General features: G+C 39.6%; 1 protein-coding gene across 3 annotated transcripts in view; it reads left to right on the top strand.

Moving 5' to 3' along the window:
* Positions 1 to 416: 416 nt before the first annotated feature.
* grk5l (G protein-coupled receptor kinase 5 like) overlaps positions 417 to 21893 on the top strand; it is a 134132-nt gene continuing 112655 nt past the window's right edge. The window contains exons 1-2 of one of the 3 annotated variants that reach the window (XM_061986175.1): positions 422 to 899; positions 8276 to 8405. Coding sequence is in view for 2 of the 3 variants with exons in the window: in XM_061986174.1 (XP_061842158.1) it covers positions 848 to 899 (52 nt within the window). In the remaining variant the exon portion in view is untranslated. Of the gene's footprint in view, positions 900 to 8275; positions 8406 to 21893 lie in introns of all 3 variants that reach the window. The other 2 variants (XM_061986174.1, XM_061986173.2) reach the window with 2 other exon arrangements.

Here is a 21893-nt window from a genome sequence, read left to right as displayed (position 1 = left end):
CAGTAACGCATTACTTTTTGGTGTAAGTAACTGAGTTAGTAACTGAGTTACTTTTGAAATAAAGTAACTAGTAACTGTAACTAGTTACTGGTTTTCAGTAACTAACCCAACACTGATCATGAATCAATTTAAGTGGACCCCGACTTAAAGAAGTTGAAAAACTTATTCGGGAGTTACCATTTAGTGGTCAATTGTACGGAACATATACTGTTCTGTGCAATCTACAAATAAAAGCTTCAATCAATCAAAAAACACATGATGGCGGAAATAGAAGGCTTTTATTTTGAAGTGGCGTTTCCTTACTGGAAGTGGTCTCTTGGGCTTGACGCAGCTGGGAGGTTTTTTATTTATTTTTTTATTTTTTTAGCACGGCCCACTTTTGATGACGTAGCCAACCGGAGAGAGAGAGAGAGGCTCGCTGACGTCTTCTCCCTTTGCTGCACTCTGCCAAACCTCTGCCGCTCAGTCGTAAAGCTGCTGGTGTCCGCCTGCTGGTGTACCGCCGTCAATAATCCGCCGAGGGCAGTCCGGTCTGGTTCTTCTCCGCCTGTGTAGGCGGGAGCTTCCCTAGCCCGATCCCGCATGGAACGGCACTGCTGGAGTAGACATGCAGAGGCGCGCTTCCATCCCGCAACAAGAACCATGTCCATGTCGCACCGCAAGCAGACCCAGTCCACCTTCCTTCACCTCATACGACTTTGATATGAGTGACATTGTCTGGGATACCGACGAGGAGTAAAAAAAAAAAAAAAAAAAAAAAAAACTAACCCAGCCGGGTTCTGCTGCAGACGTTTGTGTACCGTCAACCTCTGCATACAGGATCTTTTTTTTATTTTTATTTTTTTTGATGGAGCTGGAGAATATAGTGGCCAACACTGTACTGCTTAAAGCCAGAGAGGGTAAGTGAACGCACCACACGTGAACTTGTCAATGGCCTTGCTCGGTGAAATACTGTACGTGGTGGTCATAATATGACATAATCAATACTGTCAAAACAATAAATATGCACGCATTTCAGTATTTGGAATATTATGCCTTTCCCCACATTGCTTTCGCTGCCCGTGCAATTGAATGCACTCTTTCGCAATATCTTGCATGCAGACACACACACACACACATTCTTGTATTTGTTACCTTCATGTTACCTCCGAAAAATGCCTACCTCTTTAGGACCACCCTTTCTAGATCAGTGTTTTTCAACCTTTTTGCACACCACCAGCAGAAATCATTAAAAAAACAAAACTCAGTTGACAGTAAAAAGTCGTTGTCGCAATTGTTGGCTATGACTTTAAACCAGGCCTGGGCAATTATTTTGACTCGGGGGGCCAAATTTAGATAAAAAAACGGTATATCTATTATTTTAGGAACACTAATACAAAACCTCACAATAATGTCTGATTGAATGCTGAAAACGTTATGACAGACGGCCTTAAAAAAAAATGTAATGGAATTTTACACTTTTCTATGAAGGATAAAACACTGAATATTGACAACATATGAACGTCGCACATCCACATATTTTACAATCAAGCGAAACGCAACAAAAATGCAACAAACCGCAAAAATAGGAACGCGAAGGGTAAAAAGAACCCCACCTACAATCTGATATATCTGATACATCACTAAGCTTTAGAACTTCATTGTAAAAATCTCCTTCCGCGTCTGTCCCTGACACCCGTATTTCAGGCTCTGGAAATACTCTGTGGAAACGCTCCCCACCCACACTGCTTGGTGCCTTGTCTGAGCTGCTGTGACGTAGATTACCGTAGTAACTAATTAGATTACCATAGTAACTAGTATATAGAGCAAAAGCGCAGATTCCAACCATTGAAATACTTTGTATAGTTCAAGACTTACGGTCATTTGAAAACATCACTGCACATCATAATGGCAGCTACACTTTCCAGCTTAGAGATCTAAAAAAAATGATTTGGGAATGTCCGGCGGGCCAGATTGAAAAGCTTAACGGGCCGCATGTGGCCCCCCGGGGCTTAATTTGTCCAGGTCTGCTTTAAACCATAACAAACCATGCATCTCTATAGCTCTTGTCTCAAAGTAGGTGTACTGGCACGACCTGTCACATCACGCCGTGACTTATTTTGAGTTTTTTGCTGTTTTCCTGTGTGTAGTGTTTTAGTTCTTGTCTTGCGCTCCTATTTTCTGTGGCTTTTTCTCTTTTTTTTTGGTATTTTCCTGTAGCAGTTTCATGTCTTCCTTTGAGCGATATTTCCCGCATCTACTTTGTTTTAGCAATCAAGAATATTTCAGTTGTTTTTATCCTTTGTTGATTGTCATGTCATGTTCGGATGTACTTTGTGGACGCCGTCTTTGCTCCACAGTAAGTCTTTGCTGTCGTCCAGCATTCTATGTTTGTTTACTTTGTAGCCAGTTCAGTTTTAGTTTCGTTCTGCATAGCCTTCCCTAAACTTCAATGCCTTTTCTTAGGGGCACTCACTAATTTTGTATTTTTGGTTTAAGCATTAGTCATATTTTTACCTGCGCACTGCCTCCCGCTGTTTATGACATCTACAAAGCAATTAGCTACCGGCTGCCACCTACTGATATGGAAGAGTATTACACGGTTACTCTGCCGAGCTCTAGACAGCACCGACACTCAACAACAACACATCATTTGCAGACTATAATTATATATATATATATATATATATATATATATATATATATATATATATATATTAAATAATTACTTGTTTGCAAAAAAAACATTTTTAACCCAAATAGGTGAAATTAGATCATCTCCCACAGCACACCAGACTGTATCTCACGGCACAGTTGTTGAAAAACACTGTTCTAGATATATAAAGATTTGGTAAATGGGTTATACTTGTATACCGCTTTTCTACCTTCAAGGTAGCTTTGTCACTATTACCACATTCACCCAATCACACACTGATGCGAAGGCCCTAACTACGACCCATCAGGGGCAAGGGTGAAGTGTCTTGCTCAAGGACACAACGGACGTGACGAGGTTGGTAGAAGGTGGGGATTGAACCGGGAACCCTCAGGTTGCTGGCACGACCACTCTCCCAACTGCGCCACGCCGTCCCCCGATTTGTATTTACAAATACCTCCGTAAAATGCCAACCTCTTTAGGACCACCCTTTCTAGATATATAAGGATTTGTATTTACAACATTAATAAAATATACATACGTATGTAGTGGCATGTACATTATTTTTCTATCAAAATTGAAAGAACAGATACTTTTAGCCAGAAAGTGCTTTTTTATTTCCAGCTTTTTGCAGAAAATTATGTGGTGGGCCAAATTAAATGAGTGGTGGGTCACAATAAAATTATATGGTGGACCACATAACATTATGTGGCGGGCCTCTTTAAAATAATGTGGTGGGTCACATAAAATTACATGGCAGGCTGCTTTAAAATGACGCAGTGTGCCACTTTAAATGAGATATTGAAGCACAATAATATAAAGTGACGGACCTCTTAAAATGAAAATAAAATGAAGTGGCGGCCGTGGGCCATATACTATAAAATAACGTGGCGGGTCATTTTAAAATTGCGTTGGGCCACCTTAAATAATGATTGGCGGGCTAGATCTGGCCCCCGAGCCTTGCGTTTGACTCCTGTGAACAAGGTCATTTCAATATTACAAAAATGTTTACTGCATCAACCACTAGTCACTTTCTGACTACTGGTACCTACATTACAGGCCAGAAGTTTGGAAACACCTTCTCATTCAATGCATTTTCTTTCTTTTCATGACTATTTACATTGTAGATTGTCACTGAAGGCATCAAAACTATGAATGAACACATGTGGAGTTATGAACTTAACAAAAAAAGGTGAAATAACTGAAAACATGTTTTATATTCTAGTTTCTTCAAAATAGCCACCCTTTCCTATGATTACTGTTTTGTACACTCTTGGCATTCTCTCGATGACCTTCAAGAGGTAGTCACCTGAAAGGGTTTTCACTTCACAGGTGTCATAGTTTTGATGCCTTCAGTGACAATCTACAACAGGGGCGTCAAACGTACGGCTCGAGGGCCGGATCAGGCCCGTGAACAGGTTTTATCCGGCCCGCGGGATGAGTTTGCTAAGTATAAAAATTAACCTGAAATTTTTGAATGAAAGAAACAGCTGTTCTAAATGTGTCCACTGGATGTCGCAATAGAAATTATTTGTATCTTTGTAGATGATGCTACATATGTACAAAATAAACCACAAGATGTTAGTACATCAGTCGAGGAAAATGGTCAAACTACCTAAATAACCTCCTGTGATTTGATTTTGATAACAATTTTTTATATTGATTGAAAATTAACACCAATGAGTTGACTGATGAACATTATCACATCATTTAGTCATAAAATATAGATAACAGCAAATAAATTATTAACCGCAACATGTAAGTGTAAAAAAAAACCTACCAACATTATGATTTGTACATTTGTGTTCAATTTTTAAACAAAGAAATAAATGTGAAGTTGTCTTTATTTTTAAGTTATCGTGCCGTGATTTTACCAGTCCCGGCCCACTTAGGAGTAGATTTTTCTCCATATGGCCCCCGATCTAAAACTAGTATGACACCCCTGTTCTACAAGGTAAATAGTCATGAAAATAAAGAAAACACATTGAAATGAGAAGGTGTGTCCAAACTTTTGGCCTCTACTGTACTTTCAATTTTGATTCCCCCAGCAATATTATAAACTGCACAGCCTATTTTCTATTACAAACAACAAAACGTGTAACATTTTTTTTCCTGCTTAGGTCAAATGGTTGCTAGCATTTGTTGCGAGGCAGTGTTTATGGGGCTCAGTCATAACTGCCCAATATGTTAATGAAAAATGGCCAGACTGTTTAGATGGCAAATTAGTTTATGAGATTGATATGACATTGAATGATTCTCGGTTGAATCAATGCTCTGTATCATAGGCGCCGATCTACATTTCTGCCAGTGGGTGCTCGGTGTGTGTCTATTAGTGTTGTCCCGATACCAATATTCTGGTGCCGGTACCAAAAGGATTTTGTTACTTTTCTAAATAAAGGGCACCACAAAAAATTTAATTATTGGCTTTATTTTAACAAAAAAAATGTTATAGTACATTAAACATATGTTTCTTATTGCAAGTTTGTCCTTAAATAAAATGGTGAACATACAAGACAACTTGTCTTTTATTAGTAAGTAAACAAACAACGGCTCCTAATTTAGCTGCTGACATATGCAGTAACATATTGTGTCATTTATCATTCTATTATTTTGTCAAATTTATTAAGGACAAGTGGTAGAAAATGAATTATTAATCTACTTGTTCATTTACTGTTAATATCTGCTTATTTTCTGTTTCAACATGTTCTATCTACACTTCTGTTAAAATGTAATAATCACTTATTCTTCTGTTGTTTGATACTTTACATTAGTTTTGGATGATACCACAAATTTGGGTATCAATCCGATACGAAGTAGTTACAGGATCATACATTGGTCATATTCAAAGTCCTCATGTGTCCAGGGACATATTTCCCGAGTTTATAAACATAATATACATTAAAAAAAAACGAAAGAATATTTTGTGATCTTAAAAAATATCGATGTAATCATAGTAGTACCCACTATTGTACGTGGTATAATTACAGTGGATGTTAAGTGTAGATCCACCAATGGTGTTTGTTTATATCGTAGAGTCCCGAAAGAGTTGGCGCTGCAGGGAATTCTGGGAATTTGTTCTGTAGTGTTTATGTTGTGTTGCGGTGCAAATATTCTTCCAAAATGTGTTTATTGTTGTTGTTTAGTGTGGTTTCACTATATGGTTGATATCGGTGTCGGTAATTAAGAGTTGGACAATATCGGAATATCGGATATCGGCAAAAAAGCCATTATTGGACATCTCTAATTTCTACCAATTAGGAAGGTTTGTGTCATGTTTATTCGCCTACAGAAAATATATTAAAACAAAAAATATAGGGATACGGTAAAGACCTCAACGGCGGAGCAGGCGGAAGACGGTAGATTTAAGAACTACCACAACGGCTGCGATGGCGGAAGAATCCTGCAGCAGAAAAGGGTCCCCAGTTGTCTTGGACTCCATGCCACTGGACCCTGACCCGATTCTGTCAAGGATCATGTGGTGACTGTCTGTGCACCAGTCTCCCCACGTAAAGCAAAGTCACGCACAGGCATCCTCCATAAAGGGATACACCCCTACCAGGAGGATTGTCATACTCGTTCGAGTGACCGCCGATGATGATGATATGGCACATGTTTATGACAGTTTTGGCGTTGTTCATGCTGCCACCCTGAGTGTGACATATATGGCTGTTGACTAAGTATGCACTCCATTCGCTCGTGTGCAATGCGTTCAAAGTCAAAATGATCAAGTCATTAGTTCATTATCTGGCACAAAGACCTCAATGGTGGAGTGGGCGGATGATGGTTGCATAGAAGCTCCACAACGGTCACAAAGGCGGAAGAAGGCTGCAGCAAAGATGGGACCCCACTTGTCTTGGCCTCCATGCCATTGGACCCTGACCTTCTCTTTGCCAAGGACAGTGTGATGGCTGTCTGTGCACCAGTCTCCCCATAAGGACAATCATACTCGTTTCGAGTGATCGCAGACGACGATCTGGCACAATGAAATCTTGGTTAGGCTTTGTTAATTATAAACTGTATGATTAGTGACTTTACTATCATGTAAAACGGACAAAAATCGCAACAAAATTAACATCAACAAGATTGATTTTTTTTAAATTCTTATGAAGATTGAAAGTTGCCATCAATCCCACGTGGGTGCTCGGCATTGTCCGTGGGGCACCGAAGCACCCGCGGGATCGGCGCCTATTCTCTGTATTGAATATAAAATACATTTATGCGGAAAAAAAGAGTCTGCTGTATTTTTCGTAGTAAACAAAAGTGTAAATTAATGACGCATTGTGTAATGTTCATATTGTTGTTACTCAGCCAGCGTTTGTGGGTCTGATGGACCCGTTGCATTTTGTGGATTTTAATGCCTCACAATCAAACACTTTTATGTTACAATACTGAACAGATGTTTACTTTATCCCAAAAAACATATGTTCAGTATTTTAACATAAAAGTGTTTGATTGTGAGGTATTAAAAGCTACAAAATGCAACGGGTCCATCAGACCCACAAACACTGGCTGAGTAACAACAATATGAACGTTGCACGGAAAATTACTCTGCCAGTTTCTGCATCCCACAGGGATTCTTCTTTTGTGTTTCTGCACCTGCGGTTCCCACACAAGGTTGCAACATTGTTTGTTAACACTGTCTGCTCTCATTTTCTCGCACATTTGACCCTCTGATGTTCTGTGTACCTACACTCTGTCCTCCTCCTAGGCCTGCTGTGTGTGTCATGCTTGCCAACCCTCCCGATTTTCCCGGGAGACTCCCACATTTCAGTGCCCCTCCCGAAAATCTCCCGGGGCAACCATTCTCCCGAATTTCTCCCGATTTCCACCCGGACAACAATATTGGGGGCATGCCTTAAAGGCACTGCCTTTAGCGTCCTCTACAACCTGTCGTCACGTTCGCTTTTCCTCCATACAAACAGCGTGCCGGCCCAGTCATATAATATATGCGGCTTTTACACACACATGAGTAAAATGCAAGGCATACTTAATCAACAGCCATACAGGTCACACTGAGGGTGGCCGTATAAACAACTTTAACACTGTTACAAATATGCGCCACACTGTGAACCCACACCAAACAACAATTTCGAATTTCGGGAGAACATCCGCACCGTAACACAACATAAACACAACAGAACAAATACCCAGAACCTCTTGCAGCACTAACTCTTCCGGGACGCTACAATATACACCCCCGCTACCACCAAACCACGCACCCCACAACCCCGCCGCCGCCGCCCCTCGCCCCCATCTCCCGAATTCGGAGGTCTCAAGATTGGCAAGTATGGTGTGTGTGTGTGTGGTACACAGAACATCAATTTCCACACTTCTATTAACCCCGGGTCCAGTGGACCCGGACATCTTATATGTAATAGAAATGTGTAGGGGGGGTGTATGGTGTGTGGTCATTAAATATGTATTCTGATATATGTTCTTCACAGAAAATGAGCCAAAGTCAGTGAGTCTCAGTTTGAAAAATTAATTAATTGTATCATTTTTCTTCTAATAAAAAATGAAAACGGGTCCCACAGACCCAAACACCACACAAAGGTTAAATCTGTTTTGAGGTCAAAGTGCGTGTGTTGTGTCATGTGTCAAAATCCCCCATGTGTCGTGTGTGTGTGTGTGTGTGTGTGGCAGCGCATGGATTCATGTATCAAAAGCCTCCGAGGAATTACGGCGTGACGCAGGAGTCGAGAGTGCGCTTCTGGCAGCACCGCGTATCTGGCGGGTGATGACATACTTTGGAAGAAGAAGGGCAGCCTGCACAGTGAGTTTCGTGGGAATAATAAAAGTGAAAGGGGAAGCTTCCATGCTGTGAAAAACCCATCCCAGGGATGCGACGGCCATACAGGTCAGACTGGACGTTTGTTTTACGGAAGCAGAGCGTGACTGGGCCGAGCGAAGCGGGCTTTACAAATTAATAAGAGCAGTTAATGACCCATGACTGATCTTGCTTGTCCCATCTGCTCCTCTGGTCCTCATCCAGTCTCTGGCTGTGTGTGGGAGAGGAAAGGCCATGGACAGACCCACATACAGTACATGTATGTGGGTCTCATTGGAGTTACGAGCTTGAGTACAGTATTCTAACTATGTCCATGTGGGAGTGGGCGCGTCACAACGTACTGCCTCGTGTTCTCTAAACCAGTGTTTTTCAACCACTGTGCCGTGGCACACTAGTGTGCCGTGCATACTTGCCAACCTTGAGACCTCCGATTTCGGGAGGTGGGGGGCGTGGTCGGGGGTGGAACGGGGACGTGGTTGAGGGCGGGGGCGTGGTTAAGAGAGGAGGAGTATATTGACAGCTAGAATTCACCAAGTCAAGTATTTCATACACATATATACATACATATACATATACATATAAATAAATAAATACATATAAATAAATATGTATATATATATATATATATATACACATATATATATATATATATATATATATATATATATATATATATATATATATATATATACATACATATATACATATACATATATATATATATATGTATATATATATATATATATATATATATATATAAATACATATACATAAATATATATATACATATATATATATATATATATATATTTATATATGTATATGTATATATATATATGTGTATATATATATATATATGTATGTATATATATATATATATACATATATATATATATACATACACACATATATATATATATATATATATATATATATAATTACATCCTGAAAATATGCAAACAAAACTGTGTTTAGATAATTGATACTTCAAACTTGCATAAATAAATCTTAAGGAATATAACATAACTTGGCTTCTGAGAGCTTCAAAATGTAATGAATAAAATGCTAAAGTTGTTGATAAACGAGCAATTATTTTGATAATTAAATATGGTCATTTTAAATGAATTATTATGATCATTTAAAATTAATGATTTCAAATATGTTTATTTTAATGTATAATTCTATGGCTGGATGTAATAAGGAGTCAGAAAAAAATACAAATGAAAATACAATAAATTTTGATGTTTTTAGAAAAATATAGTAAAAATTTATTTTTTATTTTGTTTTTAAATTAATACATATATTTATTTTTAGGTAAGATAAACATAATAATACAATTTATCTCTAGTCTGGATGATTTAGTTCTTGTCACCCTGTTGTCCTCCCGTCATAAAGAAAAGGCTGTCCTCACTCAGGTCCGCATGGAGCTGGAGGGGGCGTGGCCTCCAGCTCAGGCTGAAAATCGGGAGATTTTCGGGAGAATATTTGTCCCGGGAGGTTTTCGGGAGAGGCGCCTGAATTTCGGGAGTCTCCCGGAAAATTCGGGAGGGTTGGCAAGTATGGTGCCGTGAGATAAAGTCTGGTGTGCCGTGGGAGATGATCTAATTTCACCTATTTGGGTTAAAAATATTTTTTGCAAACCAGTAATTATAGTCTGCAAATGATGTGTTGTTGTTGAGTGTTGGTGCTGTCTAAAGCTCGGCAGAGTCACCGTGTAATACTCTTCCATATCAGTAGGTGGCAGCCAGTAGCTAATTGCTTTGTAGATGTCGGAAACAGCGGGAGGCAGGGTGCAGGTAAAAAGCTGTCTAATGCTTAAACCAAAAATAAACAAAAGGTGAGTGCCTCTAAGAAAAGGCATTGAAGCTTAGGGAAGGCTATGCAGAACGAGACTAAAACTGAACTGGCTACAATGTAAACAAAAACAGAATGCTGGACGACAGCAAAGACTTACTGTGGAGCAAAGATGGCGTCCACTATGTACATCCGAACATGACATGACAATCAACAATGTCCCCACAAAGAAGGATAAAAACAATTGAAATAGTCTTAAATGCTAAAACAAAGTAGATGTGGGAAATATCGCTCAAAGGAAGACATGAAACTGCTACAGGAAAATACCCCCAAAAAAGAAAAAGCCACCAAAATAGGAGCGCAAGACAAGAACTAAAACACTACACACAGGAAAACAGCAAAAAACTCAAAATAAGTCACGGCGTGATGGGACAGGTGGTGACAGTGCACCGACTTTGAGACAAGAGCTATAGTGATGCATGCTTGTTTATGGTTTAAAGTCATATCCAACAATTGCGACAACGACTTTTTACTGTCAACTGAGTTTAGTTTTTTTATGATTTCTGCTGGTGGTGTGCCTCCAGATTTTTTCAACGCAAAAAATGTGCCTTGGCTCAAAAAAGGTTGAAAAACACTGCTCTAAACATCTGAAACAGGAGTTGGTGTTTTGTTTCCGATGGTGTTTTATTTTCATGTTGCCGATTCCGATACCGATGAGTGATATCGGCCAACCCCAATACACCCCCCCCCCTCCCATCTCCCGAATTCGGAGGTCTCAAGGTTGGCTTGTACAAACCCCGTTTCCATATGAGTTGGGAAATTGTGTTAGATGTAAATATAAACGGAATACAATGATTTGCAAATCCTTTTCAACCCATATTCAATTGAATGCACTACAAAGACAACATATTTGATGTTCAAACTGATAAACTTTAGTTTTTTTTGCAAATAATAATTCACTTAGAATTTCATGACTGCAACACGTGCCAAAGTAGTTGGGAAAGGGCATGTTCACCACTGTGTTACATGGCCTTTCCTTTTAACAACACTCAGTAAACATTTGGGAACTGAGGAGACACATTTTTTAAGCTTCTCAGGTGGAATTCTTTCCCATTCTTGCTTGATGTACAGCTTAAGTTGTTCAACAGTCCGGGGGTCTCCGTTGTGGTATTTTAGGCTTCATAATGCGCCACACATTTTCAATGGGAGACAGGTCTGGACTACAGGCAGGCCAGTCTAGTACCCGCACTGTTTTACTATGAAGCCACGTTGATGTAACACGTGGCTTGGTATTGTCTTGCTGAAATAAGCAGGGGCGTCCATGGTAACGTTGCTTGGATGGCAACATATTTTGCTCCAAAACCTGTATGTACCTTTCAGCATTAATGGCGCCTTCATAGATGTGTAAGTTACCCATGTCTTGGGCACTAATACACCCCCATACCATCACAGATGATGGCTTTTCCACTTTGCGCCTGTAACAATCCGGATGGTTCTTTTCCTCTTTGGTGAGCATTCCTCAACGACGTCCACAGTTTCCAAAAACAATTTGAAGTGTGGACTCGTCAGACCACAGAACACTTTTCCACTTTGTATCAGTCCATCTTAGATGAGCTCAGGCCCAGCGAAGCCGACGGCGTTTCTGGGTGTTGTTGATAAACGGTTTTCGCCTTGCATAGGAGAGTTTTAACTTGCACTTACAGATGTAGCGACCAACTGTAGTTACTGAAAGTGGGTTTCTGAAGTGTTCCTGAGCCCATGTGGTGATATCCTTTACACACTGATGTCGCTTGTTGATGCAGTACAGCCTGAGGGATCGAAGGTCACGGGCTTAGCTGCTTACGTGCAGTGATTTCTCCAGATTCTCTGAACCCTTTGATGATATTACGGACCGTAAATGGTGAAATCCCTAAATTCTTTGCAATAGCTGGTTGAGAAAGGTTTTTCTTAAACTGTTCAACAATTTGCTCACGCATTTGTTGACAAAGTGGTGACCCTCGCCCCATCCTTGTTTGTGAAAGACTGAGTATTTCATGGAATCTACTTTTATACCCAATCATGGCACCCACCTGTTCCCAATTTGCCTGTTCACCTGTGGGATGTTCCAAATAAGTGTTTGAAGAGCATTCCTCAACTTTATCAGTATTTATTGCCACCTTTCCCAACTTCTTTGTCACGTGTCACGCAAAAAAAAAAAAGTTTATCAGTTTGAACATCAAATATGATGTCTTTGTAGCATATTCAATTGAATATGGGTTGAAAATGATTTGCAAATCATTGTATTCCGTTTATATTTACATCTAACACAATTTCCCAACTCATATGGAAACGGGGTTTGTATGCTACTATGATACTGTATTTTATATGTTGGTCATTATGTTGGCACTCGGAGAGCCAAGTGTTTTTTGAGGTGGTACTCGGTGGAAAAAGTTTGCGTGCCACTGCTTCTAGATGAGTGTGTGAACAGGTTTGAAATTTTACCACTGATTTTTAATACGATTCAGAAGAAAAATATGACTCATTTGCTATTTCCAGTTGCCCACACACCGGCAGGAAAAAAAACAAAGCAATCACGACTGACCACTGTCTTACATAAAATGCAGAATGGCATTGTCCTCTCTCTCTTTCTCTCTCGATCGGTTAGTTGCAGCCCATAAGCTATCTAATCAGATTGATTGTTGCATAACAAACTGAGTGGGCGACTGCCATCCGATCTCCATCTTCCTGTGGAGCCGCTCTCCCATCCCTGCAAAGGGGGAAACTTTATGGATGAGCAGAGGGCGTGGTTAGGCAAACCCCCTGATCTCCCATGGTGGTCATCTGTGCATCATTTGACTGCCACCGCCGGTGCTCCGACAATGCCCTCGCTGTACGCCTTCGCCGAAGAACTGGGTGCAGGGGGTGAAAGAAACGTATTCAGACCTGACGTAACTGTAAAGCAAAGTGTGTGACAGTGAGATCTGCTTGGACATGCCTATTTCATGGGAGCTCACATTCTATGAGCCGCCTGTGCGTAAGCTGTCAGCAGACGCAGGGTGATTTCCTGCCTTCAAACGTAACCACTGTCTTATCTGACGGAATGCGTCCCCATTCACAAGTCCTTCTGGCGGCGGTTGTAGATTCCAAAACCAGCGAACGTCATCAGCTGTTGAAATGAATGGGAGTAAGGGAGGGGGGGAGGGGGGTACTGCGGTGCTGCATCCAGATGGCCTCACTAAATTATGGTAACAGAACGGGACTATTAAGTTGGGGCTACTACGCTGCATTCCACTCTTGCTGGCATTCTCCTCTCTCTGCTTGGGTTTCCGTTTTGGATGTTGAGTGACCAGATCCAATAATACATCCATCCATCCATTTCCTACCGCTTGTCCCTTTTGGGGTCGCGGGGGTGCTGGAGCCTATCTCAGCTGCATTCGGGCGTAAGGCGGTGAAACCTTAAACTTATGAGTAGAGATGTCCGATAATGGCTTTTTTGCCGATATTCCGATATTGTCCAACTCTTAATTACCGATTCCGATATCAACCGATGCCGATATATAAAGTCGTGGCATTAAAGGGGAGCATTATCACCAGACCTATGTAAGCGTCAACATATACCTTGATGTTGCAGAAAAAAGACCATATATTTTTTTAACCGATTTCCGAACTCTAAATGGGTGAATTTTGGCGAATTAAACGCCTTTCTATTATTCGCTCTCGGAGCGATGACGTCACAACATTTTCTCAAACACATTACAAACACCGAGTCAAATCAGCTCTGTTATTTTCCGTTTTTTCGACTGTTTTCCGTACCTTGGAGACATGCCTCGTCGGTGTGTTGTCGGAGGGTGTAACAACACGAACAGGGACGGATTCAAGTTGCACCAGTGGCCCAAAGATGCGAAAGTGGCAAGAAATTGGACGTTTGTTCCGCACACTTTACCGACGAAAGCTATGCTGCGACAGAAATGGCAAGAATGTGTGGATATCCTGCGACACTCAAAGCAGATGCATTTCCAACTGGACTGGACAGATCAGCTTTCAGGAAAAGAGCGCGGATGAGGGTATGTCTACAGAATATATTAATTGATGAAAATTGGGCTGTCTGCACCCTCAAAGTGCATGTTGTTGCCAAATGTATTTCATATGCTGTAAACCTAGTTCATAGTTGTTAGTTTCCTTTAATGCCAAACAAACACATACCAATCGTTGGTTAGAAGGCGATCGCCGAATTCGTCCTCGCTTTCTCCCGTGTCGCTGGCTGTCGTGTCGTTTTCGTCGTTTTCGCTTGCATACGGTTCAAACCGATATGGCTCAATAGCTTCAGTTTCTTCTTCAATTTTGTTTTCGCTACCCGCCTCCACACTACAACCATCCGTTTCAATACATGCGTAATCTGTTGAATCGCTTAAGCCGCTGAAATCCGAGTCTGAATCCGAGCTAATGTCGCTATACCTTGCTGTTCTATGCTCCATGTTTGTTTGTATTGGCATCACTGTGTGACGTCACAGGAAAATGGACGGGTGTATATAACGATGGTTAAAATCAGGCACTTTTTTAGGGATATTGCGTGATGGGTAAAATTTTGAAAAAAACTTCGAAAAATAAAATAAGCCACTGTGAACTGATTTTTAATGGTTTTAACCCTTCTGTAATTGTGATAATGTTCCCCTTTAACACATTATTTTGCCTAATTTTGTTGTGATGCCCCGCCGAGGTTTTCCAAAATAAATCAACTCAAGTTATGGGAAAAAATGCCAACATGGCACTGCCATATTTATTATTGAAGTCACAAAGTGCATTATTTGTTTTAACATGCCTCAAAACAGCAACTTGGAATTTGGGACATGAGCATGAGGAGGCTAGGAGGCTGAGGTGGGCGGGGGGGGGGTGTATATTGTAGCGTCCCGGAAGAGTTAGTTCTGCAAGGGGTTCTGGATATTTGTTCTGTTGTGTTTATGTTGTGTTACGGTGCGGATGTTCTCCCGAAATGTGTTTGTCATTCTTGTTTGGTGTGGGTTCACAGTGTGGCGCATATTTGTAACAGTGTTAAAGTTGTTTACACGGCCACCCTCAGTGTGACCTGTATGGCTGTTGACCAAGTATGCCTTGCATTCACTTGTGTGTGTGTGTGAAAAGCCGTAGATATTATGTGATTGGGCCGGCACGCAAAGGCAGTGCCTTTAAGGTTTATTGGCGCTCTGTACTTCTTCCTACGTCCATGTACACAGCGGCGTTTTAAAAAGTCATACATTTTACTTTTTGAAACGGATACCGATAATTTCCGATATCACATTTTAAAGCATTTATTGGCCGATAATATCGGCAGTCCGATATTATCGGACATCTCTAGTCTTAACGGTTATTCCGGGTGGGGATGACGTCACTACGCAGTGTCGTCAGCAACATCGCGGCGCGCACCGAAGTTTCCTGACATTTTACTAAAAAAAAGACTACTTTTAATAAATCCAAGGTTGCTATTTCTTGAAGAGGGGGACATAGGAGCAATATGCTGAAACATTTCAACACGCAGCATCGAATGAACCGTGCCAATCCCATCCCAGGCAGCAGAAGCCATCTGACGTAAATACCACCTCGCCGTCTATAATGTTAGTGCTATTACCGTATTTTTCGGAGTATAAGTCGCACCGGAGTATAAGTCGCACCTGCCGAAAATGCATAATAAAGAAGGAAAAAAACATTAGGCAACTTTCATAAACTATGAAAAAAACTGCGACTTATAGTCCGAAAAATAGGGTACCCGTTAAATTGAAATGAATGCCGGAGACATATACTGACTGGTTTGGAGGCGGGCAGTAATGGCTCAGGTTCACGTCTGCCATCAGCTTTCACCGCGTCAGCACCACTTGGCCAGGAACGACAAATGTCAGCGAGCAGTGAGTTAAGTTTGTGGTCAAAAGCTTGCAACAATATGCCACATAGATGCTCCTTCGGTAGGTGAATGTTCGGTTGTAGTCAGAGAAAAGTTGCATTGGTTTCCTCCAACCACATTTACACTCAGTCATTATATTGTACAGGTGAAACTCATACAATTAGAATACTGTGTACAATTCCATTCATGTCAGTAATTAACTTCAAACGTGAAACTAATACCGTATTTTTCGGACTATAACTTTGCCAGCCTCGATAATTGCCATTTGCATGCGTGTTTAGGAACTGCAAAAGCGGTGATTTTTTTGCATCGGTTTCAGCAGCTGCGGGTGTACTACATGCACATAAACTATAATAATAGGCCCTTTTCCACCAAAAAGGCCAGTAACTTTAGGTTCCTGGAACCTCTAGTTCCAGGAACTAAAGATTCCTGTAAAAGTGTGTGGTTTGTGTTTCCACCGTATTCACAGTTCAGGGTAGTTGATACAAATCAGTCTGACGCATGGAGGAGTGTTTTACTATATTTACACTGACACCGCGTAAATGAACAGACAATATTAGGTCAAATTTATTTTATTATAGTATAAGTAAATTAAATACAAAGCAATAACATACAAAACAATATGATTTAAAAACAAAGTGTATCAAATAGTCAGGCTTTTGTCATCAGTGTCCAACAGTCAGAAAGTTGTTCCCTCAGTAAATGGTGAATTCATTCAATTCAACTCAGGGACAGGCGCTTCCTTTTGGTCCCTTTCAGCTGTAAATAAGAATATATAATGACTAAATGTCAGTGTTTATCCCACGGCAATAACACAAACACATCGGATTTAGCGATAGCTTGTTGGAATTACCGTACTCGGGTTGAGGCTAATAACTACAGAAATGGCATGTCACTGACTACTTTTACATCATGAAATAAAGTAAAACGTGAACATTTGATGTGGTTTACCTTTGTTTTACTCGCGTACCGCCTCCTTTTTTTCACATTTGTCCAAGGAAGTCTCAGAGTATCAAGCCGCCGACGTCCCAGCTTCGAGTCCCGTTGAATACCAGGCCTCGAATGTTTACTTTTTAAGGTCAAGGCAAGTGTTGCCTTAAAGGAGGGCTCATATTTTAGGGCACCAAGGCAAGTTAGAAGGGCACCAAGGAAAACATTGTTTTCTTTTGAGGTAGGGGCTCCGAAGCATGTGTATATATATATATATATATATATATATATATATATATATATATATATATATATATATATATATATATATATATATATATATATATGTATATATATATATATACATACATATATATATATATATATATATATATGTATGTATGTATGTATGTATGTATATATATACATATATACACATATATAGATACATTATATATATATATACATACATATATACACACATATATATATATACATACATATATATATATATGTATATACGTATGTATATATATATATAATGTATCTATATATGTGTATATGTGTATATATGTATATATATACATATATATATATATACATATATATATATATATAGGGACGGCGTGGCGCAGTGGGAGAGTGGCCGTGCGCAACCCGAGGGTCCCTGGTTCAATCCCCACCTAGTACCAACCTCGTCATGTCCGTTGTGTCCTGAGCAAGACACTTCACCCTTGCTCCTGATGGGTGCTGGTAGCGCCTTGCATGGCAGCTCCCTCCATCAGTGTGTGAATGTGTGTGTGAATGGGTAAATGTGGAAGTAGTGTCAAAGCGCTTTGAGTACCTTGAAGGTAGAAAAGCGCTATACAAGTACAACCCATTTATCATTTATCATTTATATATATATATGTATATGTATATATATACGTATATATCTATGTATATATTTATATACATAGATATATACATATACATATACATATATATACACACATATATATACACGTATATATATATGTGTATATACTATTTTTATAACGCTTTTATATATATGTGTGTATATATATGTATATATGTATATATATATATGTATATATACATATATACATATATATATATATATATATATATATATATATATATATATATATATATATATATACGTTTATATATGTGTATATATATATGTGTGTGTGTGTATATATATGTATATATGTATATATATATATACATATATATACATATATATGTATATATATACATATATACATATATATATATAAGTTTATATATGTGTATATATATGTGTGTGTGTGTGTGTGTGTATATGTGTATATATATATATATATATATATATATATATATATATATATATATATATATATATATAGTTTTGAAAGATGGCACCTGATGGCCATAAGACGTAACTGTACTTTTTGTCCATATAGATAAAAATAGTGTTTAGGTATGAGATCTAGGGCTGCCAATTATGGCCAAAGTAATAAATAACATTATTGTTACCAATATTGAAATCATGATTACCGATTACCAATGTTTACTGTATGCAATTGCCTGAGCGTTTTATTATTATATATATATTTTACGTACACTGTAAAAAGTTAATCTGTAGCATTTGAGGTCAAATACTGGCACCTTTGTTGTCAGACTTTTACTGTAAAATGCACAGTGTATTTTACAGTAAGATTCTGGCGACTGAGCTGCCAATCTATTGTCATTCTTATCCTGTACAATTTGATGGATGCTATAAGTCAAGTAGATATTTATGTGTTTTATTTAAATTTTGTTCAATCTATGATCATATTTGTTGCATAATTAGATGATATTAAAGTTAAAAAAATATCAGCAACTGCATGCAGTACATGCATTTTTTCTGTCAAAATGGAAAAAATGAATACATTTAGTACAAAAGATGCATTTTAACGCACAATTTTTCAAAGCTCTCGTGAGCCACATCCAATGATGTGGCCCCTGGACCTTGAGTTTGACAACCGTGCTTTAAATGACGCTTGATGTGCTAAACCCAGAACATAAAAGCCTGACATAATGCACAACGTGATCGTAGCAGTCATTTGATCGCACCGATTGAATTCAGCTGTGTACTGAAAAACAATTCTGTCACTTTTTCCCCCTCTCGAGTGGAAAACATTGGAGCCCAGCTAAAGGGTGACGGGGTCATGTGCGATATCAGGAAAACAAGATAAGAGCCGTGAGGTATTTGTCCGTATGCATGCTTTCAACACACACAGTTCTCAAGCCTCGACATCAGGGGAAGTTGCTGCTCAACAAGTCTCAACCAGAATGGGGGAGCTGCTGTCAGCGGTGCTAACCACATTCTCATTGACATTAAATGTGCAAAATAGGGTTGCACCATTTAAACAATATACAATATTAAGTCTATACATTGGACCAACGTTAGAACTTGTAATAGTATCGTTATAGCGTGATAATGCATGTTGACTAGAGATGTCTGATAATGGCTTTTTTGCCGATATCCGATATTACGATATTGTCCAACTCTTAATTACCGATTCCGATATCAACCGATACCGATATATACAGTCGTGGAATTAACACATTATTATGCCTCATTTTGTTGTGATGCCCCGCTGGATGCATTAAACAATGTAACAAGGTTTTCCAAAATAAATCAACTCAAGTTATGGAAAACAAATGCCAACATGGCACTGCCATATTTATTATTGAAGTCACAAAATGCATTATTTTTTTTAGCATGCCTCAAAACCACAGCTTGGAATTTGGGACATGCTCTCCCTGAGAGAGCATGAGGAGGGTGAGGTGGGCGGGGTTGGGGGAGGGCGGGGTTTAGGGGTAGGGGGTAGCGGGGAGTGTATATTGTACCGTCCCGGAAGAGTTAGTGCTGCAAGGGGTTCTGGGTATTTGTTCTGTTGTGTTTATGTTGTGTTACGGTGCGGATGTTCTCCCGAAATGTGTTTGTCATTCTTGTTTGGTCGTGGGTTCACAGTGTGGCGCATATTTGTAACAGTGTTAAAGTTGTTTATACGGCCACCCTCAGTGTGACCTGTATGGCTGTTGACCAAGTATGCCTTGCATTCACTTGTGTGTGTGAAAGGCCATAGATATTATGTGAATGGGCCGGCACGCAAAGGCAGTGCCTTTGAGGTTTATTGGCGCTCTGTACTTCTCCCTACGTCCGTGTACACAGCGGCGTTTTAAAAACTCATAAAGTTTACTTTTTGAAACCGATACCGATAATTTTGAAACCGATACCGATAATTTCCGATATTACATTTTAAAGCATTAATCGGCCGATAATATCGGCAGTCCGATATTATCGGACATCTCTAATGTTGACACATTTTAGCTGTGTACTGCAAATCTGGCAGGCGACAAGTGAACAAACGCGTTCTCAACGCATTGTAGCGTCCTTGCTAGTGAGCTAGCGGCTAATGTCCCTCCATAGTGCAGAGCTGCTTTTAGGTCAGCGCTTCAGTCTTACGGCCGATGCTACAGACAATCGCGTGCGTCTTGCTTACAGTTGATTAAAGTTTTCTCGGTGACGGAAATTTTGGTATCCCTAGTCATTAGTGCGTAAATAATAGGCTATATATATATATATATATATATATATATATATATATATATATATATATATATATATATATATATATATAAAAATAAAATGGGATATATATATATATATATATATATATATATATATATATATATATATATATATATATATATATATATATATATATATATATATATATATATACAGGTAAAAGCCAGTAAATTAGAATATTTTGAAAAACTTGATTTATTTCAGTAATTGCATTCAAAAGGTGTAACTTGTACATTATATTTATTCATTGCACACAGACTGATGCATTCAAATGTTTATTTCATTTAATTTTGATGATTTGAAGTGGCAACAAATGAAAATCCAAAATTCCGTGTGTCACAAAATTAGAATATTACTTAAGGCTAATACAAAAAAGGGATTTTTAGAAATGTTGGCCAACTGAAAAGTATTAAAATGAAAAATATGAGCATGTGCAATACTCAATACTTGGTTGGAGCTCCTTTTGCCTCAATTACTGTGTTAATGCGGCGTGGCATGGAGTCGATGAGTTTCTGGCACTGCTCAGGTGTTATGAGAGCCCAGGTTGCTCTGATAGTGGCCTTCAACTCTTCTGCGTTTTTGGGTCTGGCATTCTGCATCTTCCTTTTCACAATACCCCACAGATTTTCTATGGGGCTAAGGTCAGGGGAGTTGGCGGGCCAATTTAGAACAGAAATACCATGGTCCGTAAACCAGGCACGGGTAGATTTTGCGCTGTGTGCAGGCGCCAAGTCCTGTTGGAACTTGAAATCTCCATCTCCATAGAGCAGGTCAGCAGCAGGAAGCATGAAGTGCTCTAAAACTTGCTGGTAGACGGCTGCGTTGACCCTGGATCTCAGGAAACAGAGTGGACCGACACCAGCAGATGACATGGCACCCCAAACCATCACCCAACCATGCAAATTTTGCATTTCCTTTGGAAATCGAGGTCCCAGATCCACAGGATCCACGTTGCCTGAAGTCTAGTGTAAAGTTTCCACCCGACTCTGGACAGCCAGCACTTCATCCATGGCCACCGGACCTGTGCCCCCCCCCCCTTTCCACAAGGAAGAGGGGAGCAGAGGAGAAAAGAAAAGAAACGGCAGATCAACTGGTCTAAAAGGGGGGTCTATTTAAAGGCTAGAGTATACAAATGAGTTTTAAAATGGGACTTAAATGCTTCTACTGAGGTAGCATCTCTAATTGTTACCGGGAGGGCATTCCATAGTACTGGAGCCCGAATAGAAAACGCTCTATAGCCCGCAGACTTTTT

This window comes from Nerophis lumbriciformis, linkage group LG12 (genome assembly GCF_033978685.3).
Source record: "Nerophis lumbriciformis linkage group LG12, RoL_Nlum_v2.1, whole genome shotgun sequence".
In the NCBI taxonomy this organism is placed as follows: domain Eukaryota; kingdom Metazoa; phylum Chordata; class Actinopteri; order Syngnathiformes; family Syngnathidae; genus Nerophis; species Nerophis lumbriciformis.
The sequence above is the reverse complement of the archived record's forward strand: the minus strand, read 5'-3'. Positions and strand labels throughout refer to the sequence as shown.